Source organism: Osmerus eperlanus, chromosome 3 (genome assembly GCF_963692335.1).
Source record: "Osmerus eperlanus chromosome 3, fOsmEpe2.1, whole genome shotgun sequence".
Taxonomy (NCBI): Eukaryota; Metazoa; Chordata; class Actinopteri; order Osmeriformes; family Osmeridae; genus Osmerus; species Osmerus eperlanus.
Genome location: NC_085020.1, coordinates 9,276,636 through 9,297,984, shown reverse-complemented (window position 1 = coordinate 9,297,984; position 21,349 = coordinate 9,276,636). Strand labels below are relative to the sequence as shown.

The 21,349-nt window shown below is 48.3% G+C and overlaps 1 protein-coding gene across 1 annotated transcript in view; it reads right to left on the bottom strand.

Moving 5' to 3' along the window:
• LOC134017440 (ephrin type-A receptor 6-like) overlaps positions 1 to 21,349 on the bottom strand; it is a 91,000-nt gene that overhangs the window by 31,116 nt on the left and 38,535 nt on the right. Inside the window, 3 exon segments of the mRNA XM_062457048.1 lie at positions 6,372 to 6,696; positions 6,698 to 6,708; positions 9,120 to 9,275. Of these exon segments, the coding sequence (XP_062313032.1) occupies positions 6,372 to 6,696; positions 6,698 to 6,708; positions 9,120 to 9,275 (492 nt within the window).

Here is a 21,349-nt window from a genome sequence, read left to right as displayed (position 1 = left end):
AACACAGTGACTTTATTCCAATGGTTCCCCTGGTGAAACTGTTTTAGACATTTGGGACCTAATATTTCCCCATTTCCACCGACTTAAAAAATAGACTGTTGGTAAAATGCACAACATGTCATAAACACAAAAGGTTGAACATTATAAAAATGCCCATTGAAGAATTTCAAATGTCATGCACTTGGTTGTTTGAGTAAATACTTGTTAACCTTATAAGGCAAGAACTACAGACAGCTGAAATGACATAACAAGCTGTTCACGCCCTACTATGACAAACACACAGCATTAGAACACATGCGTGAATATAAAGAGAAAAAAAGGGAGAGAGAGAGAGAACGAGACAGAAGGAATAGGGGAGGGTTAAAAACAGAGGGAGAGAGAAAGAGGGAGAGAAAACGAGAGAGAGGGATTACAGGTATAAATACCCAGATAAATCACCAAGGGGGACCGAGCTGTCGAATACATTTATCCCATTCTATTGTTCCTTGTGTATCTCCCTCCACAGGGGCCATAAAGAGCATGTGTGTGTGTGTGTGTGTGTGTGTGAGTGAGTGTGGGGGTAATGATGGAGATGACCCTGGTCCTGAAGGGTTGCACTGACACACACTCACACACATGCATACACCCCACCCTCACACACACACACACACACACACACACACACACACACACACACACACACACACACACACACACACACACACACACACACACACACACTTGTAATAGAGGTCCTTATAGGATGATCTTTGGGCGGTGGTGCCAAGGGCATGCGTTCCTGAAAGCAGGGCAAATAAATCACACCTTAATAACACAGCTAGCTACAGTACTATTTACAACCTCGGCTCTGTCCCAAGGCCAGGATCCTGCCCTGTCCCTCTACCTGATCAAAGAGACCATGCACACACACACACACACACACACACACACACACACACACACACACACACACATACCGAAACACATCCAAACACACATCCCTGAACACACCCACAAACACACTGTACGAAGACAGGCTGGATAGTGACAGAGAAAGTCATAAGCAGGCCCTGAATAATTGCAAATCTACTGTGATAATTGCAAATCCAGTTGCCAACCATGTCCCATCAGTCTAAACAACTCAATGACACAGACCAGGAATACACACTGGAGACACTAATCCCACTACAAAACAGATACTCGAGCAGGGCAGAGTAGAGTGAAGTAGAAGAACAATCCTTTATTGATATCACAGAGTGGTACACACAACCCCCCCCCCCCGCACACATACACACACACACACGTAAGGAGCGTTGGAACACACACATGCAAGGGACTTCCACCAGAGCAATGTCTTCTCTGTTATTATTCCACCCTGCAGGGAGCAGTGTGAAACCACCTCAGAGGTGCCCAGGGGGCCAACTCACCCCTGCCAGGGACACGGAGGGCAGGAGAGCGAGCTGTTCTGCATGTTTTCACATCGGGCTTCTTTGTGGAGGAAACCCATGGGAGCCCGGGGAGGAACACGGTCCACTTCACCCAGAACGGAGAGATCAGAGACCACATCAGCCCGACAGGCTCCGAGCGGGGATCGAACCGGGGACCTTCTTGCTGCGAGGCGGCAGTGCAAGGCAGTCGCCGAGCAGGGAAGTAGAACGGAGCATTCGGTTCACCCACAGAGCGTGTGCTCTGAAGTCACCTTAAGCTGCCCGGCACCCTAGCCACCATATCACACAGCTAATTAGTCCTGCATTGTTATTATAATTGTTGCGTCTGCTCAGTCTAGCCCGACGCTGGTCTCAGGGCTGTGACTCGGGCTTTCATCACGGCTCACCCATAAACACCAGGCTGATCATCCCTGGCTGGTCGTTAGGGGTAGGCCTCATCTGTCACAGTTAAAGCATGGCACAGAGCTGGGAGAGGGTCAGGCCGGGCAAGGAGCTACACACACATCCACTCAGCTGCCCTGCTGCTTTCCTGTGTGTGCTTGCGTGTGTGTGTTTATATGCTGTGCTCCCTATATCCTCTGTAACAACATGATTTTATAACACTCAATAAATCTGTTTTCCGGTCGCTTGACAAATCTGTTTGTAGTTTCGCCTTGTGAAACTGTTAATAAACCCTAAATACCTCTCATAAATGTTACCGTGGAAATAAAGTTTCTCCGATTTCATATTCGATCTATCCAAACCATAATACTGTCATTATCTGTCATGCCCCCATCAGCCTTGCGTTTCTTTCGTTTTCCCAGTTGTTCCCAGTTGGTTTTCCCAGCGCTTAATGAATCATACAAGCTCATAGAGATCTGTTCATATTCAGTTTACATGTCCCTCAAAGGATAAATCCTTCATATGTTTGTGTCTGACATTCACCCCTGATCAGCCACACAACACAAAGTTGTGACTGTGGTAAATCCTGGTAGACCTTCTCCAGGCACCTCACAGAGCTCTGGTAAGCCATGATTCATCATGTTTGGGTTCTTCTGCATCTGTGCTCAGTGTCTTAATGGACTCGAGAGTGGATTAAGCTGTGAGCAAGCAGTATAATATTTCATGAGCACAGAAAATCACACACACACATGTGTACACACACCCACACCAACAGACAGACACACACGCACATTAACAGAGCCACAGACAGACAAACACTTACAGTACGAACACACATACACACAGCAATGGTGATGCCCTGATTCAGAACGTTGTTTCTCCTCACTCATTTGCATCTTATTTTAATATCTACTCTTGCTGCATAATTGTATCCAGCCTATGGTCTTGCACCTCTATGTCCCCAACCGTCTCTGGAGGAGGGGATCCCTCACGAAATTGCTCCTCTAAAGGTTTCTCCAATATTTTCTCTATGAGGTTTCCTGGGAGTTTTTCCTTGTGTTCTTTGAGGGTTTAGGTTGGTTTAGGTGCAGTCCTACAGGTGAATATGAAGCTTTCTTTGACATTGCTGGTAAAAAGGACTGTACAAATACAATTTTTTTCAATGTGATCACACACACACATTATGGCATGAAGACAGAAACATGAAACTGATAAGGACACTGGCAGTCAGTGGTCTGCCCTCTAGATAAATTCTACAGTACCACACTATTTCAGGCACATCCAGAAGGTCCCGTGTTGTCTTTCAGCTCTCTCTCCTGCTCTATGAAAAGAATCTGGCGACGGCAGCCGGTACTAATGTGTCCCTGGTTCAGAGCAGCCTATCTGTCCCCTGATTGCTCTGGTGCCACATACAATGACATCGCTGCTTCCCCTGATGAAAACAACTTTCAGCTTCCAAAAGTCCCTTCTCTCCTCTGCCTTCATCCACCTGTCTCCCCCCCTCTCTCTCTCTCTCTCTCTCTCTCTCTCTCTCTCTCTCTCTCTCTCTCTCTCTCTCTCTCTCTCTCTCTCTCTTCTCGTGTCGGCCCTCCTTCCCACTCACTCTCTTCCGTTTCTGCGCTCGCCCTTTCTCCCACCCTTACCTTCTCTCTCCTTCCCTCTTCTGCTCCGCGTCTGACATTTTTATCATCCCTCTATTCCCCTCTCTCTCCACGCCATCCCTCTATTCCCCTCTCTCTCCACGCCATCCCTCTCTCTCTTGAGCTTTGTCTTTCACTTCTCTTCCAACATTCAATTAACTTTCCGCTCCCTTTCCGCTCCCCCAACACGTCAATCACTCTCTGCTGCCGTGGCGACTGCCAGCCGGCCACACCCCTTCCTCCCTCTGTCTTGCGAGGCGTCCCACCTCTCGGAGGTAGGGAGCATGTGTGAGGGAGCGTGCGTGAACACAGGGACGCACTTGGCGACGCCAGCCTCGCGAACAGCGCTCAGTAGGCATCAGAGGACATGACATGTTTTGAATGTCATCACGCTGGTTCTGTGCTAATTCCTGCTAGAAATCATGACGGTCGTCCAATGACAAGAAGGAATCCATGCCGAGGAGCCAGTGGGATATAAGAGGCCCCCTTCCTGCGGGGTTGAAGTGTGGTGGGGCCAGGGTCACCATGCTGTTCTGCCGGTGCCCTGTCTGGAGGGCTGCACTGGGTGAAATCCATCACCTAAAGCCTATCACAGGTTATTTTTTGTCCTCTTATCGAATGATCTAGAACTCCATCATATCTCACCGCCCAGCCTCTCCTTCTCCCCTCACCTCCCCTCCCCTCCCCGACACACACACTCCCTCCCCTCTCCGACACACACACTTTCTCCTCTCCCCCGACACACACACACTCTCTCCTCTTCCCGACACGCGTTCTCTCTCCGCTCCTCGATGCAGTTTCCATCCTCTTTGAGACTCAAGCTCTGCAAGCTCTTGCTCCTATTTCCACCAACACACTCTCCCTCCTCTCGCCGACACAAACGCCCTCCTTTTCCCCGAAAAACACACTCATTCCTCCCCCGACGCACCCTTTCTCCTCTATCCGGCACTCTCTTTCTCTTCAACCTGACACAGTCTCTCTCCTCCTCTCTGGGACTCAAACAATCTCTCCCTCCTCTCCGCAACACTCTCCTCTCCCCGATACGCATACTCTCCTTTCCGCGACACCATTTCTCTCCCCTTTTTTCAACGACACTCTCTCTCCTCTCCTCCGCACACAGCCTCTCACCTCCTCCACAACACACCGCATCCTTCATTGCACGTCTCGAACGTGGGATTAGTCGGAGTCGGATTTAGATGAGGTACGATATGTCATGCTCAATATCGCTGTGTGATATTTTCAGGGTTTTCCGATGAAAGACCTGACATGTTCTCTTGCTCCCCATTGGGGTGTGAACGTACGAGCGTGAATGTGTATGAGTGTGTGCGAGCGTGTGTGTGTGTGTGTGAGTGATCCTTTCTATCCTAGAGTAATGGCGATTGTATTAGAGTAAATCAGCCAGATAAAATCAGAGTCATGTTCCTGGAGGAAACCTGGGTCTCGTTAATCCTGACATAATTTCCCCAGACCCTTATCTCCTTTTCAAAATGGGACGGGATTTACTCTGGGCCAAGCGACCCTGCTGTTACAGTAATCCCAATGACTCATAAATCTCCACACACTGTGTGTTTACGGATGTGCCAGTGTCTGTGAGAGACAGACACAGCGTCTAAACAGTCCATCATTAACGGAACAGATTATTTATGTATCAACATGTAGGATTATACGGAACAACTACCACCCTGGGTTACTGCAGAAGAAGATGTTATGCCAATAACGTCTGCAAGTGGACAGAGAGACTGCGGTCAGGTCTGCAAATCCTCCTCGATATGTGCGTGCGTGTATTTGTTTGGGCGTGTGCTTGCGAATGTGCTGATTAAATCGTTTTAATCATGGTAGCTGTTCACTATGGTTCACCATTGCCCCCTCCCCTCATCCCTAGACCCTCATAGCCATTAGCCAAAAGGATGATTGCAGTGAGAGGCACACTGGGTAGAAGATGGGCCAATCAGATCCACTCCTGGTGGCGAGGATGGAGGTAATGACTCAACACCGGGCTGATGGTGTTAATAAGGGAGGCCAGGAATAATCGGGCTTGGAGGAGCAGGAAAACTCTCCATGGAACACCAACACACACACACACACACACACACACACACACACTAGGTGCACTTCCTGGCCCCCAAAAACGACCATATATAGAGATACCCCTGCACAGTGATGGACTTTGTGTGTGTTTGTTTGTATGTGTGTAGGAGTGTTTTTGTTTGAGAGCTTAACTACTGGTGCCATGAAACTGTGTGGTCCTGTAAGTGTGAATGTTCTCTCCAGAAATACCCCAAACATATAAATAACTCCACCTGCCTCAGACACAGCCCTGCCATAGCCAGAGCTGAACACTGTACAGGATTACCAGTTTGTCTGGTGAGTAATAGAATCATAGAGAGAAAGAGAGAGACAAAGAGAGAGAGAGACAAAGAGAGAGAGAGAGAACCAAATGTTAGCAATTCACCGAAAACGAATGGGGAAAAAAGATGAAAACCATAACTGTTCCACTCTACAGGGTATATCCCTGAGGAAATACCTTTCCTGAATAATGCTGCACCTGTCTCTCCTCCGGTTTCAAACAGCCGACACCAGCGTAAAGTAGCTCTACCACCCCCTTTCTGGCAGGAGACTCTCTCCGGTCTACACCTCTGAGATGCATCTGACCCTTCAGATCTACTAGTCATGTCTGGGAGGCTATAGAAGCTGAGGATCAATTTAGATCTGGGTGCTACACTGTGGTTGAGCCCCCAGAATGCAGTGTTAACAGTGAGACTCTCTGCAGTGTTATTTTGGGTGGGTTTTGGGGTGTTTTGCCTGGGTGTGTAATTGGGTATTTTGGCTGGGTGAGTTTGGGGATATTTTGTGACTACCCTAAATGTTGGTGGCTACAAGCCCCGGTTTAAGGTTGAAGGTCAGGGGCCCGCTGTGTACTCACCCCCCTGGTCGGTGCTGACGGTAATGGCCGCCACAGGTCTGGGGAAGGAGCTGAGGTCCGACACTCCATTCATCGACTCAATCTCGAAGGTGTAGTTGGCGTGGGAGGAGAAGTCCACCACCGTTACCGTGGCATTGGTCAGGCCTTGATGGCGGGGCAGGAAGCGGAGCTCCTCCTCACAGAGCTGGCATTGGTCCGGCTCCGGCCCGCAGCGCTTACACAACACGTTGTAGGTCAGGTCGCGCCGGCCGCCGGTGTCGCTAGGCGGATTCCACTCCAGCAGGAGGCTGGTGTCGTTGAGGTTGAAAACCAAGTTGCGGGGGGGGGGAGGGCGGGCCTGGAGGACGGGGGAAGAGAAGGGGATGGGTGATGAGAGAGAAGAGAGGGGAAAGGAGAAGAGGAGAAAGAGAGGAAAGATGGGCGAGAGAGAGAGAGAGAGAGAGAGAGAGAGAGAGAGAGAGAGAGAGAGAGAGAGAGAGAGAGAGAGAGAGGAAGGTATCAGTACGTAGATGTAACAAATAATGAACAGAATATCATTGTGCACCAAAACTAGAGGAAAGGTAGTCAGAATTTAGAGAGGAGTGAAATCATAAATCATGAAAGAAACCTGCGTTCTGGAGAGGCGACTGACCTTGATACGAGGCTTGCTTTTGGCAAATCATTATTCAAGGTTAAAATTAAGACTTGGATATTGTAACCTGCTTTAGTTTGCTCTTTAATGAACAGTAATTAAAGCAAAGATTCTCATCTGGATCGACTTATCTCCCCAGTATCTACATAAGCACTGAGTGGACCTTCTGTGTGCAGGTGTGCTCCAGAGAAAGAAAGAGAGAGAGAGAGAGAGAGAGAGAGAGAGAGAGAGAGAGAGAGAGAGAGAGAGAGAGAGAGAGAGAGAGAGAGAGAGAGAGAGAGAGAGGAGACAGGAAGCCCTGAGTGTGTGCATGTGTGCATGTGTTTATGTATGTGTGCGTGCAGGTATTGTGCTCTGGACTGCAGGCTGCCAGCTGTCAGCAGGGCAGAGTTAAAAGGCCTAGGGGATTTGAACACTCCGGTCCTGCCAAGCTCACTGTCTGCCTGGACAATAGGATGTGCCCCTGTCCTGCCCTCCCCCCCCCCCTCCCCTCCCCTCCCCTGCCTCCCCCATCACCCCACCTCCACCCCCAGCTGAAGATCCCCATAAATAAGCCCCTTCCTTCAGCCTGGGCTTTGTGTGGATCTCTCAGGACAGATGAAGGGAGCACCTCCTCCACTTCTGTCAGCATCTGTCCATTCTCTTTCTCTCCTCTATCAGTGCTCTATCTCTCTCTATTCTCTCCATCGCAGAGGCTCGCTGCAACCCACTGCCATCAATCAGCTTCTGCTCCTCAGAGGGGAGATCTGTATCAGCTCTCTATCTCCCTCCCTCCCCCACCCTCTCTCTCTCTCTCTCTCTCTCTCTCTCTCTCTCGCTTCCTTCCCCTCTCTCTCTCTCCTTTCTGTCCTTGCACTCTCTCCCTTCCTCTCTCTCTCTTCAGTCCTCTCTCTTTCTCGCTCCTCACTCTACTCTCCCTCTCTGTCTCTCCCCTCCTTAATCTCATACTCTTGCCACTAATCTTCATATTTGGCAATTTATATTTTATTGTATATTTTATTTAATTCTAATTCCACTTAGTACTGCTAGTTTATGTACCCTTGGTATATATAGTCCACATATTTAAATTTTAAGACCCTATATGTTTATTGTATGCACCTTCCTGCCAAAGCAAATTCCTTGTCTGTGCAAACTTTCATGGCGAATAAATCCCATTCTCATTCTGATTTTCTTCTCCCTCTTAACGTACTGTCCTCCAACTCAATTTGCACGTATTTTTCCCTTCCCCATTTTCTTTAGAGCCGTACTGCTTTTTCTCTCACTCTTTCTCATTTCAAAGAATGTGCAGTACCCCACAAGGCGAACACGTCAGAACCACAGCCATCTGATTCATTAGCAGCAGCCCTGCAAATGGGGCCACACACTGCTAACCCCACCCTCTGACCTCCACAATGCTTAAGCACGACTGTGTTAGGATTTCTTCATCGCCATACCCCCACCCCCATCACTTTGAATGCTTAGCTGTGTGTTGGCCTATTTGGTCAACGCTGATGGCCGAGCTCTGAAGCGGGGCTCTGAAAGCCCTGAGAGTCTTCATCCTGCCCCTCAGTCTATCTCCCCGACAGCTAAATGGCTTTTTAATTAAGGATGAATTAGACCAGTTAAACTGTAATTTAATGCAAATATGAAGCCATAATGACACACAGTGAATCATCTATGAAGACGCAGAGGCGGAACAATGGTCTGTAACTCATCCTGCTGGTGTTCATGCCTGCTCTTGTGTGTGATAACTCCCCTGTGAAGCCAGCCGGGCAGGGCTATCAGTCTAGTGTGTCTCCAATGGCAGCCACACACACACACAGACACACACACGTACGCACACACGCATACACACACTTGGAATGATTCACTGAGTCGTTAGATAAGAAAGTCGTTCGTTTCTTGGCAGAATTAACGGGAAAAGACTCGCTTTAAGTGTTATGCTTTGTGAGAGAGACAGGAATTGTACTCTGTATCCTCAATAAAAAAAAGTTCAACTTTGAAGGCGTATAAATGAACATTTGTGTCTGTAACGGAACACTTCCCTACTTATACAACATGCAACTGAACTCGGAGAGTGTAAACCCATTCAGTATGCACTCCATTGCGTGCGTACTGTATCTCAGGTGTGTACTCACGGGTGCAGGCCATGGTGGGTGGGTCCTTCTGGGACCTGAAGAAGCCCTTCTCACAGAGGCACAGGGCAGCCCCCTCCCCGTAGCTGAAGCTGTGTGGGGGACACTTGGAGCACTTGATGTTCCCCGCAAACGCCTTGTAGAAGCCTGGGCGACACGCTATGGATAGAGATAAGGGAGAGATAGGTGAGAGGGAGAGCATGCGAGCACGTGAGCGAAAGAGAGCGCAAGTGAGAAAGAAAGAGGGGGGAGAGAGAGAGAGAAACAGGGAGAGAGGGGAGAGAAGAGATATAGACAGGTTTAACGCCAACACATTACAGCCAGGATATTCTCCCCATCTGATCTACCTGACTCTCCTCCGCTTGAATTTAAACCCTATCCACCTGCATTGATTTATTCTCAGTCGAGTTATATAGGTGAAATGAAAAATGTAAGGAAATAAGACCCCGTTCACCTTTCTTCTCTTCCTCCCTCCAACACCCTCCATCGCACCCGTCTTCTCCTAAACTCCTTCCATTCCCCCCCTCGCCTCCAAACTCCCCTCTGTCCCCGCAGTCTGCTCCGACAGACTCCGGGCCTCAGGGACCAATGGCATTTTCATTCCCTCTCAACCTCTAACGGATGGCCCGCGACACACAGAAAGACACACACTCAGAGACTCTTTGGCCGACGCGCAGTTCGAGAATTCCACTTCTGCCGGCTGTCACAGTGCCCATCGATTTCACAAGGTAACACAAGCTGAGGCATTTGAGGGCTTCACCTTGAAGCACTGAGTGCCTTTGTGTCTCTCTATTTCTTCCTGTGATAAATGGGGCTTCGGAAGGGTGTTGGGCCCCGAGACCATGACCGTTCTGATCAAATTTAGACAATTAGGACACAAGGTACAGGACACACACACACACACACACAGACACGAACTGGACAACAAACACACCCCAACACACGCTCCATTAGGGGGGGGATGCATCGGTGTGATGAGTGACGTCTCCCTGCAGAGGCCCAAGGCTGCCTGTGTCATTAACCCCTGATACATGTGTGTCCTTGAGTCAAAAACTGTCACTCACTTATTCCCCTACCGAGGCCTGTTTTTAGACAGTCAGCCTAATGATGCCGCTGTCTGACCTTCACAGAACCCAACCCAGGGACGTTCTCTAACCAGCCAGCGCTTCTCTGCAATCTGTCTGGCCGGGTGGGTCTGTGAGTGCCGGGGCCAAGGCTTCCTGTGCTAGAACAATCTTCCTGACCATGCATCGCAAGAGCCGCTCACACAACTACTCCTGGTAACAGCACACACACACAAATCAGACAGGTCAGTGGGATGAGGTACAGTGCGACGACTTGCACTGAGGTAAAGGCGCTGCCTATTTCATTAACCACCTTTCCATTTGGATAAGTTGGCATTTGGCAGGTTCATCTTTTTTGCTTTATTCGCACTCATTTGAAGAAAATGGGTGAAGGTTGCAAATCATTAGTGATAGCATGGTGAACTGATGGTCTAACCATTATGCAAATTGTGAATGCAGTAAGGACCGTGAGCGCCTGGTTTTCACTGGTTGCAGATCGAGCGTGGCGTAAGCATGTCCGTGCAGTTAGTGTGGTGTGAGTGTATGTGTGTGTCTGTGTGTGCAGAGTCAGTCCGATATAAGTGTGTGTGTGTGGTGTGGAGGAGAACCACATTCTGACCCGAGGACCCGGGAGGTTGTGCACTCACTCTAGGACTCCATCCCAAGGTTAATGAGCTCTGGAAGGCATCCAGAAGCCAGGCCTTTCAGACCCATCAGCAGCCTACCAGACTCTCCACTCACTGGACCAGAACAGAACCGGAGCAGGCTGCCAGGGCTGGCCCACTCCACAGCAGATGTGTGGGGGGGGGACTGGACCTGTCTGTCGGCCAGCGTGTGTGTGTGTTTGGGTCTCTGTGTGTGTGTGTGTCTGCCTGCATTGCCGGGTGGTCTGGCTGGCTGTGTGCCTGCATGTTTTTCTTATCTGGCTGCTGGTCTGCTTGCCAACCTGTTTGGTGTGTGTGTGCGTGTGTGTGTGTGTCTGCAGGCATTCCCGTGTAGGCCTGTGTGTGCATCTCTGTCTTTGTGCGAGCTTGGGAATAGGCGATGATGGATCTCTCCAGGGCGTCGGCGAAGAGCAGCGATTCCAAGAGGAGCACAATTCTGCAGCATTTACTTGCAGAACCACATCAACAAATGTTGCAGAATAGTTCAGCTCTTGAAATCAAAAAAAGCGTGAGAAGGACGAGATGTGGTGATGAGATATCGCAAAGGTGAGAGATGCATCCTGGGAAGATATATATGTATAAAGCGTATGGAGAATGAGCCTGTATTCAATCCTTTTTCTCCTCACCGTGGCTCACTGATGAAAAACGTGGCGGTGTCGTATTGCATTTCTCCCTGCCTGAAGGCAAACATAGGCGTCTCTCTCAATCTCTGAGTACACATGGTGTAGATATTAAGGAAACCCGGGCCCCACTTCAACTCTGCATAGATGATCATCTATCATTTCCGCCTTGGGGAGATATGGATGCTCAAAGCTGATACCGTAGCTGCCGTTACCATAGCTGCCAAGCAACCTGATATTGCCCTTCAGTATCAAACAAAACAACAAACAGGTGGTCGATAGCAGATGTTCAGATATTTACGACTCTCCATGACCATTTGGAAATGTTCTTATTTCCTGAGTCCTGCCCTTTCATAGCTGTCAATCCTATTCGTCAGCTGCACCCTCCTCTCCTACTCCTCTGCTAGCATGTCCCCTCTCCTCTTACTTCCTGGTTCTTCTCTTCCCTCTGTTCACTCCTCCCTGCGCTCTCCTCCCAGGCTCTTCATTAGCTGATAGCATAAGGACACAACACTGATATGCAATCATCCACCTCCTCCTCATCCTCATTTCCAATCGCGACCTCACAGGTGTGACCGGCAGCGTATGCAGTGCCTCTCTCATTCGGCCCTCTCTCACACTCGAGTCCTGTTCCCTCCCTCTCTCCGACCCGCCCCCGCCCTGTCAGCCGCCCCCCTCAGGGCAGCCCGGCCTCAGCTCTGTTTACGTTTTGATATCTCAGAGATCCCCCGTACCCGGGCGCCCGCCTCTTCCCTGCGTCCCTCACCTTTATGTCCCTGATCTAATCGGAACGACGACGAGTCAGATCTCAATCTCAGCACGCCACTCGGGGATCAACAAGCCCTTCCCTTGCAAAATAGAGTGTTTACTAGGTATGTAGCAGAGATAAGCTGGCCCTGGGTAGCTTAGCCGCCCACTGTCCTGTCCCTTCCTCTCCTGTCCCTTCCTCTCAGGTACCTGAGGTACAATACTGGATCTGTTTCCTCCATGCCACAGAGGTAAACTTTGACTGCTTTAATAGTGTTTCATCCTTCGGACTTAACACTGCCAACAGTTGGTGAAAGCGTAAAGGCTGTTGGTTCTACAAAGAATGGAATCTGTTTTTTTTAAAGCCTGCTTTAGAAAGGCTGAAAGGGAACTGGGTAAAGATAACATATAAGAGATTTGGTGAGAAAGATATAGAGAGAAAAAAGATTGAGAGAAGAAGAGACAGGGAGACTATATGGAGAGAAACAAAGAGCCAGCCAGCCACAGGTTGCAGACGGTACACTGCACAGACAGTGCAGGTCCATCCAGTGTCATCAGTAATATATCAGTGACATTATCTTAGCGAGGGATTGGACAGTGGCCCGTTTTATGGACCTCTCAGAGGTCAGTCGGGTGTTCTTTTACAGATATGTTTATCGCTCTGTAGAAAGAGTCTTTGGCCAAATGAACTAACAGAGCAGTAAAGCTTTCAGAAGACATCCGTTACAGCCCAGCTCTGGGGCAGGAAAGTACAATTCTTCCCTAAATCTTCACAAGACACAAAGCAGTGCCGGGAAGAGGGCTGCCAAACACTAGGGAAGGTTTTTATGGGGCATTGCTGCACCAGGGAGACAATGCTTTGGGTGGTACTAGTATATATTTATTGAAGGTGAGGGTTCCCAACACACCCATGGTGGATCTCCAACCGCAAGCTTTTCGACATCTCAACCTTTACTGCGGACATTCCCTCGAAGTACCTGCTCTTTCTGCGGAATGCATTTCCAAATCATGCAGCATTCGAGGCCTAAAAATCACGTGTGGTACAGGGAACAGATCCCATGCAAGTGCCTGAAGCCTCTCACAGATTCAGACAGAGTTTGGCCGTGTTCATGAAGCACGGTCAGCCTTGGAGGCCGGAGTCCCATAGTCATGCAGGGGCACCTGTGGTTAGACGAAGACACTTCTTCTCTAGTCTTCGAGGTGTTGTGCTCTCATGGCCCCAAACAGCTGCTTACCAGCACCCCACCCATCCTCCCGCCCTTCAACAAATTCATTATCTGCATTTTAATTATCAAAGTTTGAGCATGTAGGCTATTTACCTCCCAGGATGAGAGAATGCAGCAGTGTGTATGGATTCCTAATGGCCAAAAACAAAGTTAATGAATACTTAATAAGGTGTTCTGAAGATTGCCGCGACTCACCCCAACTTCCCTTACGCACGATCGATGCTGATCGGAGGTTTAACATCGCGCTAAATCACCGTGAATCATCTTCACCGGAGGTTTCATTACCATAAAAACCTTTCACAGAAAACAAACAACGGCTCCGCCATGCCAGAACACAACAAACAAAATACAAGATAATGACATGACACACTTCAAACCAACAACTTTGGAGCTGATGAGAATTTAAATTGATTTGTCGGTTAAACCAGTATGATGTTAAGTCTACTTTAAACGGTGTCCATAATACGTTTTTAAGCTAATTTCATGTACAGTGCATCTAAGTATTATCTCACATAGGCCTAAACAGACTGCTCTGTAAGGGAGAGACAACATGCAGAAGAAGATGTTGGTACGTTTAGGGGTGGTTTTAGCGATCTTCCACTGCTTTCGAAGGAAAAGGATCGTGAAGGAGGCGGTTTGTCAACATTTCTCATAGACATATGGCCATTAGCGGAGAGTGGAACTTTTTCAGTTGGCGGAGATGATAAGAGATGGAGAACAAAGACTGCAAAGCCTTCACGGCAATCTTTTGCATCCTCAAACATTGTTCAGTACAGGAAGGACTGCTCAGCAGATGTGTCAAAGAGTCCAGTTTGATCATGTTCCGGCTCTCACTGTAAACATCATTTGGTTTTAGTCAGGAAATAGTGAAAGGCATGAAGATTAGAATGATTGTCGAGATTTAAAGGGGTTTTAAACTGCAGAGTTTTATGTGTTATGGATAGCAGCAGTAACATACTGTCTAAATGTAGAATGTAAAACATCTGGTTATTTGGACGGCAGATATTCTCGCTCTCAGACAGCTGCATGTAATTGTACTCCACAAGACGAGAGGATCGTCACATCGAAAGGTGTTCAAATGGAAAGTGACACCAACAGTAACATCCTGCACTGCATGACAAAACAACTCATCCACTGTGGACACATTTATTTTGGGAATTCTGTGAATATTGGTATTGGCAGTCAAAGCTGTGAGAAGTAGAGCAGAATATGATCCAAACACCTACCACCAAAATACTATGTCACAAGATAGAAGACAATTTGCATAATACTTACCCACTTACTTATAATTAGTTAAAACAAGATATGACATTACTTTGTACAGTAAATATCATAAAGCTGTAACAAAAAATGTAATTCAAGTCGATAGAACAGAAATTATGGTTTTACAGCTAGCCTAAATGTTCAGGTCCCAAACTACAAAGTGAGTTCAAAATGGAGTCAGAGTTTCAGATTCACGGGAAAGTGCTTAGCACAGAGAAAGTTCTCTCCAACTGTAATCATCTTGGATGATGAAATGGTCCTTCATAAGTCTAGCAGGAAGCATTTGCCAGTGATTAGGAGGGAAGAGGAGCACATGGAGCCAGCTCTACTCATTAACAATCTGCACAGAAAGCACGGCACAGCCATCAGCAACACTCACTCATAAGTTCACTCCATCACTGTCCACACTCATACTAACTTGTATCACACAAAGTTTTATGTTTCCGGTTCAGTCTAGTTGCACACACAAACAGGCACACACCAAGCAATGATTTATCTTGTACTGTTTAGGATTTGGGTGAGATAGACCACAGACTACTGCACGATGTCCAACACACTAAAGCACACCAGGCTAATTTTGCAGACAGAATCCCATTGTGGAGCCAGAACGGTTTAGCGCTTTATAGGGCCCTGCCAATCTCCCTTACTCCTCCCCGCCCCTGACCTGCCTCCACCTCCACCAGCTCTGACAGGCTTCATCTGAACCCCCCCGTCGGCCTCCAGAAGACTGAAGCAGTGATGTGTCCAGGTAAACTGAAGTGGCCTTTCTGTTGGCAATCTCACCACGCTGAAGCAATTATTCAGCAGGCTTTGGGTGAGCCTCCACACAAACGGGCCCAGCATGCCACGGACGTCTGAGTCAACAACAAGGCCGTAATTAGCCGTCTGCGAAAGAGACAACATTGTGCTATTTAAATGTATGCGCTATTTTTGGGGGGCACATTTTAATTGCATATTATAAATGCTTGGAATCATAGGACAATATACAGTATTTCTTTTGAATGTGTTGAGTTGGGGGGGGGGGTGAACTTATCAGGAACTGTAATATTCTCAGGTCATCTCCTTGCATTATTTATACTGACCTGGGCTGAAGAGAAACATAGCCCCAGAAGCCAGATATATACTGACTAGGCTTGGGACAGTGAGCTATTGTAATGCTAACAACCACAGCACATCACTCAGCCAGTGAAGTCAGTTAGCTCAAAAGACAACCTATCTGTCAGCAGTCCATGTAACTAGCCAGCCAGTATAGTGTGTCAGCAGTGGTTTCCTGCCTGTTCCCCATAGTTACCCAGCTGTCCCCCTCCCAGACTGGGCGGAGGAGCAGACATCATCCTCATACTCCCTGACACCTAATAATGCCCGACGCTGGCAGAACTGACAGGCTGCTCCGTCTCCCAAACACACTCTGATGGGCACTGCCAGCCAGCTTTATCACTGCCAGTGATCCAGTCTGGCTTGGTGAGGTTGCCACCTGGGCCTGTGTGGTAGGTGGCAGCATTCGCCGTGGCAGACAGGTGAACCCACATGGCCATACCCCCACACAAACACACCGCGCGGGGTGATGCGTTTCAAAGAGAAGGGAACATTTTACAGTTCACAAAGACAAATGTCAGGTATAAAAGCGCTAGTTCTGCTCGGGTTCCTCAACACTGTATTAGATTTGATAGTCTCTTTAACTCTGCCGTCATGGTTCTTCTTTATAGGACATGATGTAAAGATTAAAGATGTGTGATAATCATATTCATGGCTCTTGTAATTTACATTACAGCAAATTGGTGCATTTAATTTCCCATGCTTTGACTTACTGTATAGTCATATCATTTGTAGGATGCATTACATACATGCATAAGCAGACACACACACACACACACACACAGACACACACACACACACACACACGTACTGGGATACTCCACTGTAGTCAGATATAGTAGTATATCCTCAGAGCTAGCTTTTGATCTGTGGAGTGTAATAGTGTTTAATAACTCCTACATTATGGCGGGATAATCCAGTTCTCTCATGCACGAGCACACAGCCAATTTCATTTCACCCGCCTCAGCTATTTTCATGCCCTCCGAAGCTCATTTCAGAAAGGCTTGGTGCAAAACAGGCCTCAAATATCAATTACTGCTTATGGAGAAATAAGCTGATGGATGCTACATTTCCAAATCCTTTTATATTCAATTCCGATTTAATATGTTGTTTTTATAGGAAGCGATAACAGCAAATGGCAGAGAGAGAGAATTAATTCAGATGGTCCTAATAGGAGTTCTAGGAGTGGTAGATAGCACATCCACTGGGTGGTATTCAACTAATGAATCTGATCTCCAAGGAACTCTTTCCCAGTATGTGTGTGAATGTGTAAACGTGTGTGCCTATATGTACACTTTGTTGAACTAATTTGATTTTGCATGTGTGTGTGTGTGTGTGTGTGTGTGTTAGCGTGTTTGTAAGTGTATGTGTGCGCTCGTGTGTGGGTGTCTGTGAGTTTGTGTGAGTGTTTACATGCATGTGTGTGTGTGTGTGTGTGTGTGTGTGTGTGCATGTACGTTATGTATGAAGATGAAATTATAAAGCTTTTGTATCATCTTTATTTGCATACTTATTGGTAGAGGATGAGAAGTCGAACATCAGTAAAACTTCATTACAGTTGTGGATGCATTACTTCACAGTCAACGTTTCATATCAAAGCTGGGAGGAAAAAACGAACAATTCACTCAGGTTTTACAAATCAAAACATTGTCCCCAGTCATGAGGCTGATTAGTTTTGTGTTATTGCATTTCATCCAAACACAGGGTGTGAAATATGTTATTGTATTTTAACAGAACACAGTGGGTGCACTAATATGATCCAAATGATCAATAAATCACATCTAAATGCATCAGTTCCTAGTGTTCGGCAAAATGACTGCCTGCCTGTCGACTTGCCATTCTGCCTGCAAAGTATGTCCAGGAATTAACAGCGCGTATGCATATCCTATGCTTCTGCGGTTGTGTGTGGATGTGCGAGTCCAGAGCATAGTCTTGATGCCAGCCTGCCTGAGCCTAACATTGCTGGGTTCCGGTGTGAAGGCTTCCCGTGGCTCTTTAATCATGTTGACCGCTGGCTCCAAATTAAAGCTGTCACCAGCGCAGCTGGACACCGCTGGTCCGTGCAATTTGGCTGCTGGCCGCTAAATGGCCCCTAGTTGTGAGGCCTGCCTATCATAGTCTGTCATACGAGGCCTGTCAGGAGGGGTGGGGGCATTGGGGGGGGGGGGGGGGGGGGTGGAGCTTCATGTGACTGGTTGGTAAGTGAGTTGTTGAGGGAGAGAGCGAAGAAGAAGGGGAAGAGGCTGCGAACGACAGGGCGGCAGAGATGCGGTGGTGACACGAGTGGAGGCCACGGGTTAGGCGGGTCGGGGAGAGGATGGCGGGAGGGAGAAGAGAGAGAGACGGAGATACTGACTCTCTGAAGGGTGAAGGTTCGACTCTGGCCCCCCGCTGATATCGGACGCCTGTCTGAATGTCCGACGTCTGAAAACACGCGCTCTCTCTTTCGCGCGCGCGCACACACACGCACGCACGTTCACACACTCGGATGAGTGTGTGAACTCGGACGAGCATCCACTGGGTCCACAGAGAGCCATGGAGTGGCTTTAAGAGAGCTGTGCTCAGGCATGACTCCCCCACACAAACACGCATGTGCTTTTAAATTTGAACCGAAAGGATTTAATTACTCAAACAATCATCTGAACATTGCCTGCAATTAACACCCAGTAAGCCCTTCAAGGCTTCTGCACATCATAAAAACCCAGCACGTCAGAAGATATGAAATCACAGCACACACTGGTACCAGCAGGGGGCTCTCAACTTACAATGGGACTAAGTTTCACTTCCTTTACTCATAATCTTTAGCGATTAAGTCTGAAAACACATCTCTGGCAGGTAAATTAGAATTCCCCCCCCCCCTATACACTACTACTGGCTGGCTAGTTACATGGACTGCTGACAGATAGGTTGTCTTTTGAGCTAAACTGACTGATTCCCCCCCCCCCCCCCCTCCCGAAACACACACACACACACCACACAGAAATAGAGCAGGTACCACCCTGCACAGCCATGCAAATGAAAACTCCCAGGCAATTTAGCCTCCTTGCTTCTTCTCCCCTGGAAACACGTTGATGACGGAGCAGAGGCAAGTCAGGATGTTAATTAGCCACCGTGGCAGATCCATCAGTCCTTCTCCCCCCACACGCCTGTCCTACCAGAACAAGGACCTGCCTGGCTAATGACAGCACGCAGGGCGACAGCCTCAACGCCACTGCCGTCACTGCGGGGAGTCGCCCGATCCATCAGTCAGAACGCACGCTGAGGTCTGTGTGGATGTCCATTTAATGAACCCCTTGCTCGCGGGGTGGAAAGCTAGGAGTGCATGTCAGAGCCAGCACTCGGAGGCGAGTCTGCTCGGCTCACTGTTCTGACAGGAGACGCCGCAGGACCGCAGGGTCGGTTTCTCCTACTAAAGTTGCAGCTTCTCGTACGGCACCGACCAGCACGCTCAAATGACCTTGGCGTCGTCGGAGACAAACTGCTGATCGAGCTGTGTCTGTTGTGTGTGTGTGTCCGTGTGTTTAGGATGTGTGTCTGACTCTGACATATCAGCCCCCCTGTAGGGAATCTTGTTGGGAGAGTTACAGAGTTCAGGCCCACATGTCTGCGGTGAGGAGAGAGAAAGAGAGAGACAGAGACAGAGGAGAACGAGATGGAGAAAGGGAGAGATGGAGTGTAGGAGAGAGAGAGAGAGAGAGAGAGAGAAGAGAGAGAGGAGAGAGAGAGAGAGAGGAGAGAGAGAGAGAGAGAGAGAGAGAGAGGGAGAGAGAGAGAGAGAGAGAGAGAGAGAGAGAGGGAGAGAGAGAGAGAGGGAGAGAGAGAGAGAGAGAGAGAGAGAGAGAGAGAGAGAGAGAGAGAGAGAGAGAGAGAGAACGAGATGGAGTGCAGGGAGAGAGAGAGAGCTGACGAAACATCGCCTATCTCTGTCTGACGAGTACACAGTGCTTCTCTGTGCTGGTAGGACGATCAAGCGAGTCAAATGGGTTCAGATCCACGATCCACTGAGGTTGGGCTCGCTCACGCATTCACTCGCTCACTCACCCGCTCACTTACTCGCTCGCTCACATCCTGGAAATTCCTTCAACTTGAACTTTATTACTCTGATAAAAAACAAACAGTCAATCAACATGAAACGAATCAGCTGAATGAGTGGAAATAATCGTGATTTTGTTCGAGAACTGCTTGTGCGACGTCTCCTGGACGGCACGCCCTGGGTTCTGTGTACTGTTTACTGGCAGATGCTGTTGCACTTGCTGCTGCCAACTCGTAAAAAACAAGTAGATCGGCAAACCTTTTACTGGATGTGACAGGACTGTACCCAACTTCTCGACTGCTGACTCAGCAGTCGTCTCTGTGCCGTTCCTGTGATGCGGCTGTCAGAATGTGGAAGTGGGTAGAACAGATGAGCACGAACACTTGGCCACTCTGTTCTCAGAAGGCGCCAAGCGGAGAGGCACATGTGAACAGCGCCACCGAGAAGGGCACCCGCCTGTGGTGTGGCTGGTGTACAGAGACGGGAAGTTTTGCTTCGCCTCAACTTTTTTAATGACGCGGATTGAAGGCGAGCAAATGAGAGGCACCGCAAGGCTCCTCGAGTGCCACGACAGCCAATTAGCGGCCATCTTGGATGAGGTTTGAGAAATGCCAGTGAGAATAAATGGAGGGGGGGGGCGGAGGGGGTAAACAAGCAGTGACAAGAGGAGAGCTTAATTCAGAGCTTAATTAAGACACGCAGACACATGTGCACACACACCTGGCACGTAAGCAAAATGCACATACACACCTGTCGTCCGTTTCAGAAAATCTCCCCACTAAACCTGAAACACAAGACATCCCAATATTCTCTGCCGCCCCCCCCCCCCCCCCCCCACACACACACAAACACACACACTCACACACACACACACACACACACACACACACCCACACACACACACACACACACCACACACTCATTCATACACACTACATTCACACATACACACACCTACTCACAAGCACACACACACACACAGATACACACACACAGATACACACCTTTCCTCCTCTATCATCCAGCCTTCGGCTCATTTCTTCCATTATAGTGGGTACTTTATCCCCCTTTCAATATCACAGAGAGGGAGAGAGAGAAACGTAAGATGAGAAATTCCTCATTGCCACCTAATTGCCAGAGCAGATCAATACTGTAATAGATTCTGTCTGTGTAACATCCTGACTCTCTGACACTCCTATCAGACAGATAAATCAGACGGGCAGAGCTCTTGCTAGCTGCTGACAGGCTTGTCCGTTCAGCCTCTGCAGTGACGAACATGGACACACTGAACAGTTTCAAGCTGCTTAGTGTCTGTAATCTGCATCAAAATGGATTTGTTATCCCTGTGGGAATGTTTTAAATATCTGGACACTGATTTGAATGAACTCAATTGAGTTTCCAGGAAGGCTAACACTAATGTAATACAGTAAAAGTTAAAAAAAGAAAGAATGGTATTTAGTTTTTAACTTGACGGTAAGTATGAAATAATGAATGTGTTTAACTGTTCTTCTTTGCTGCTT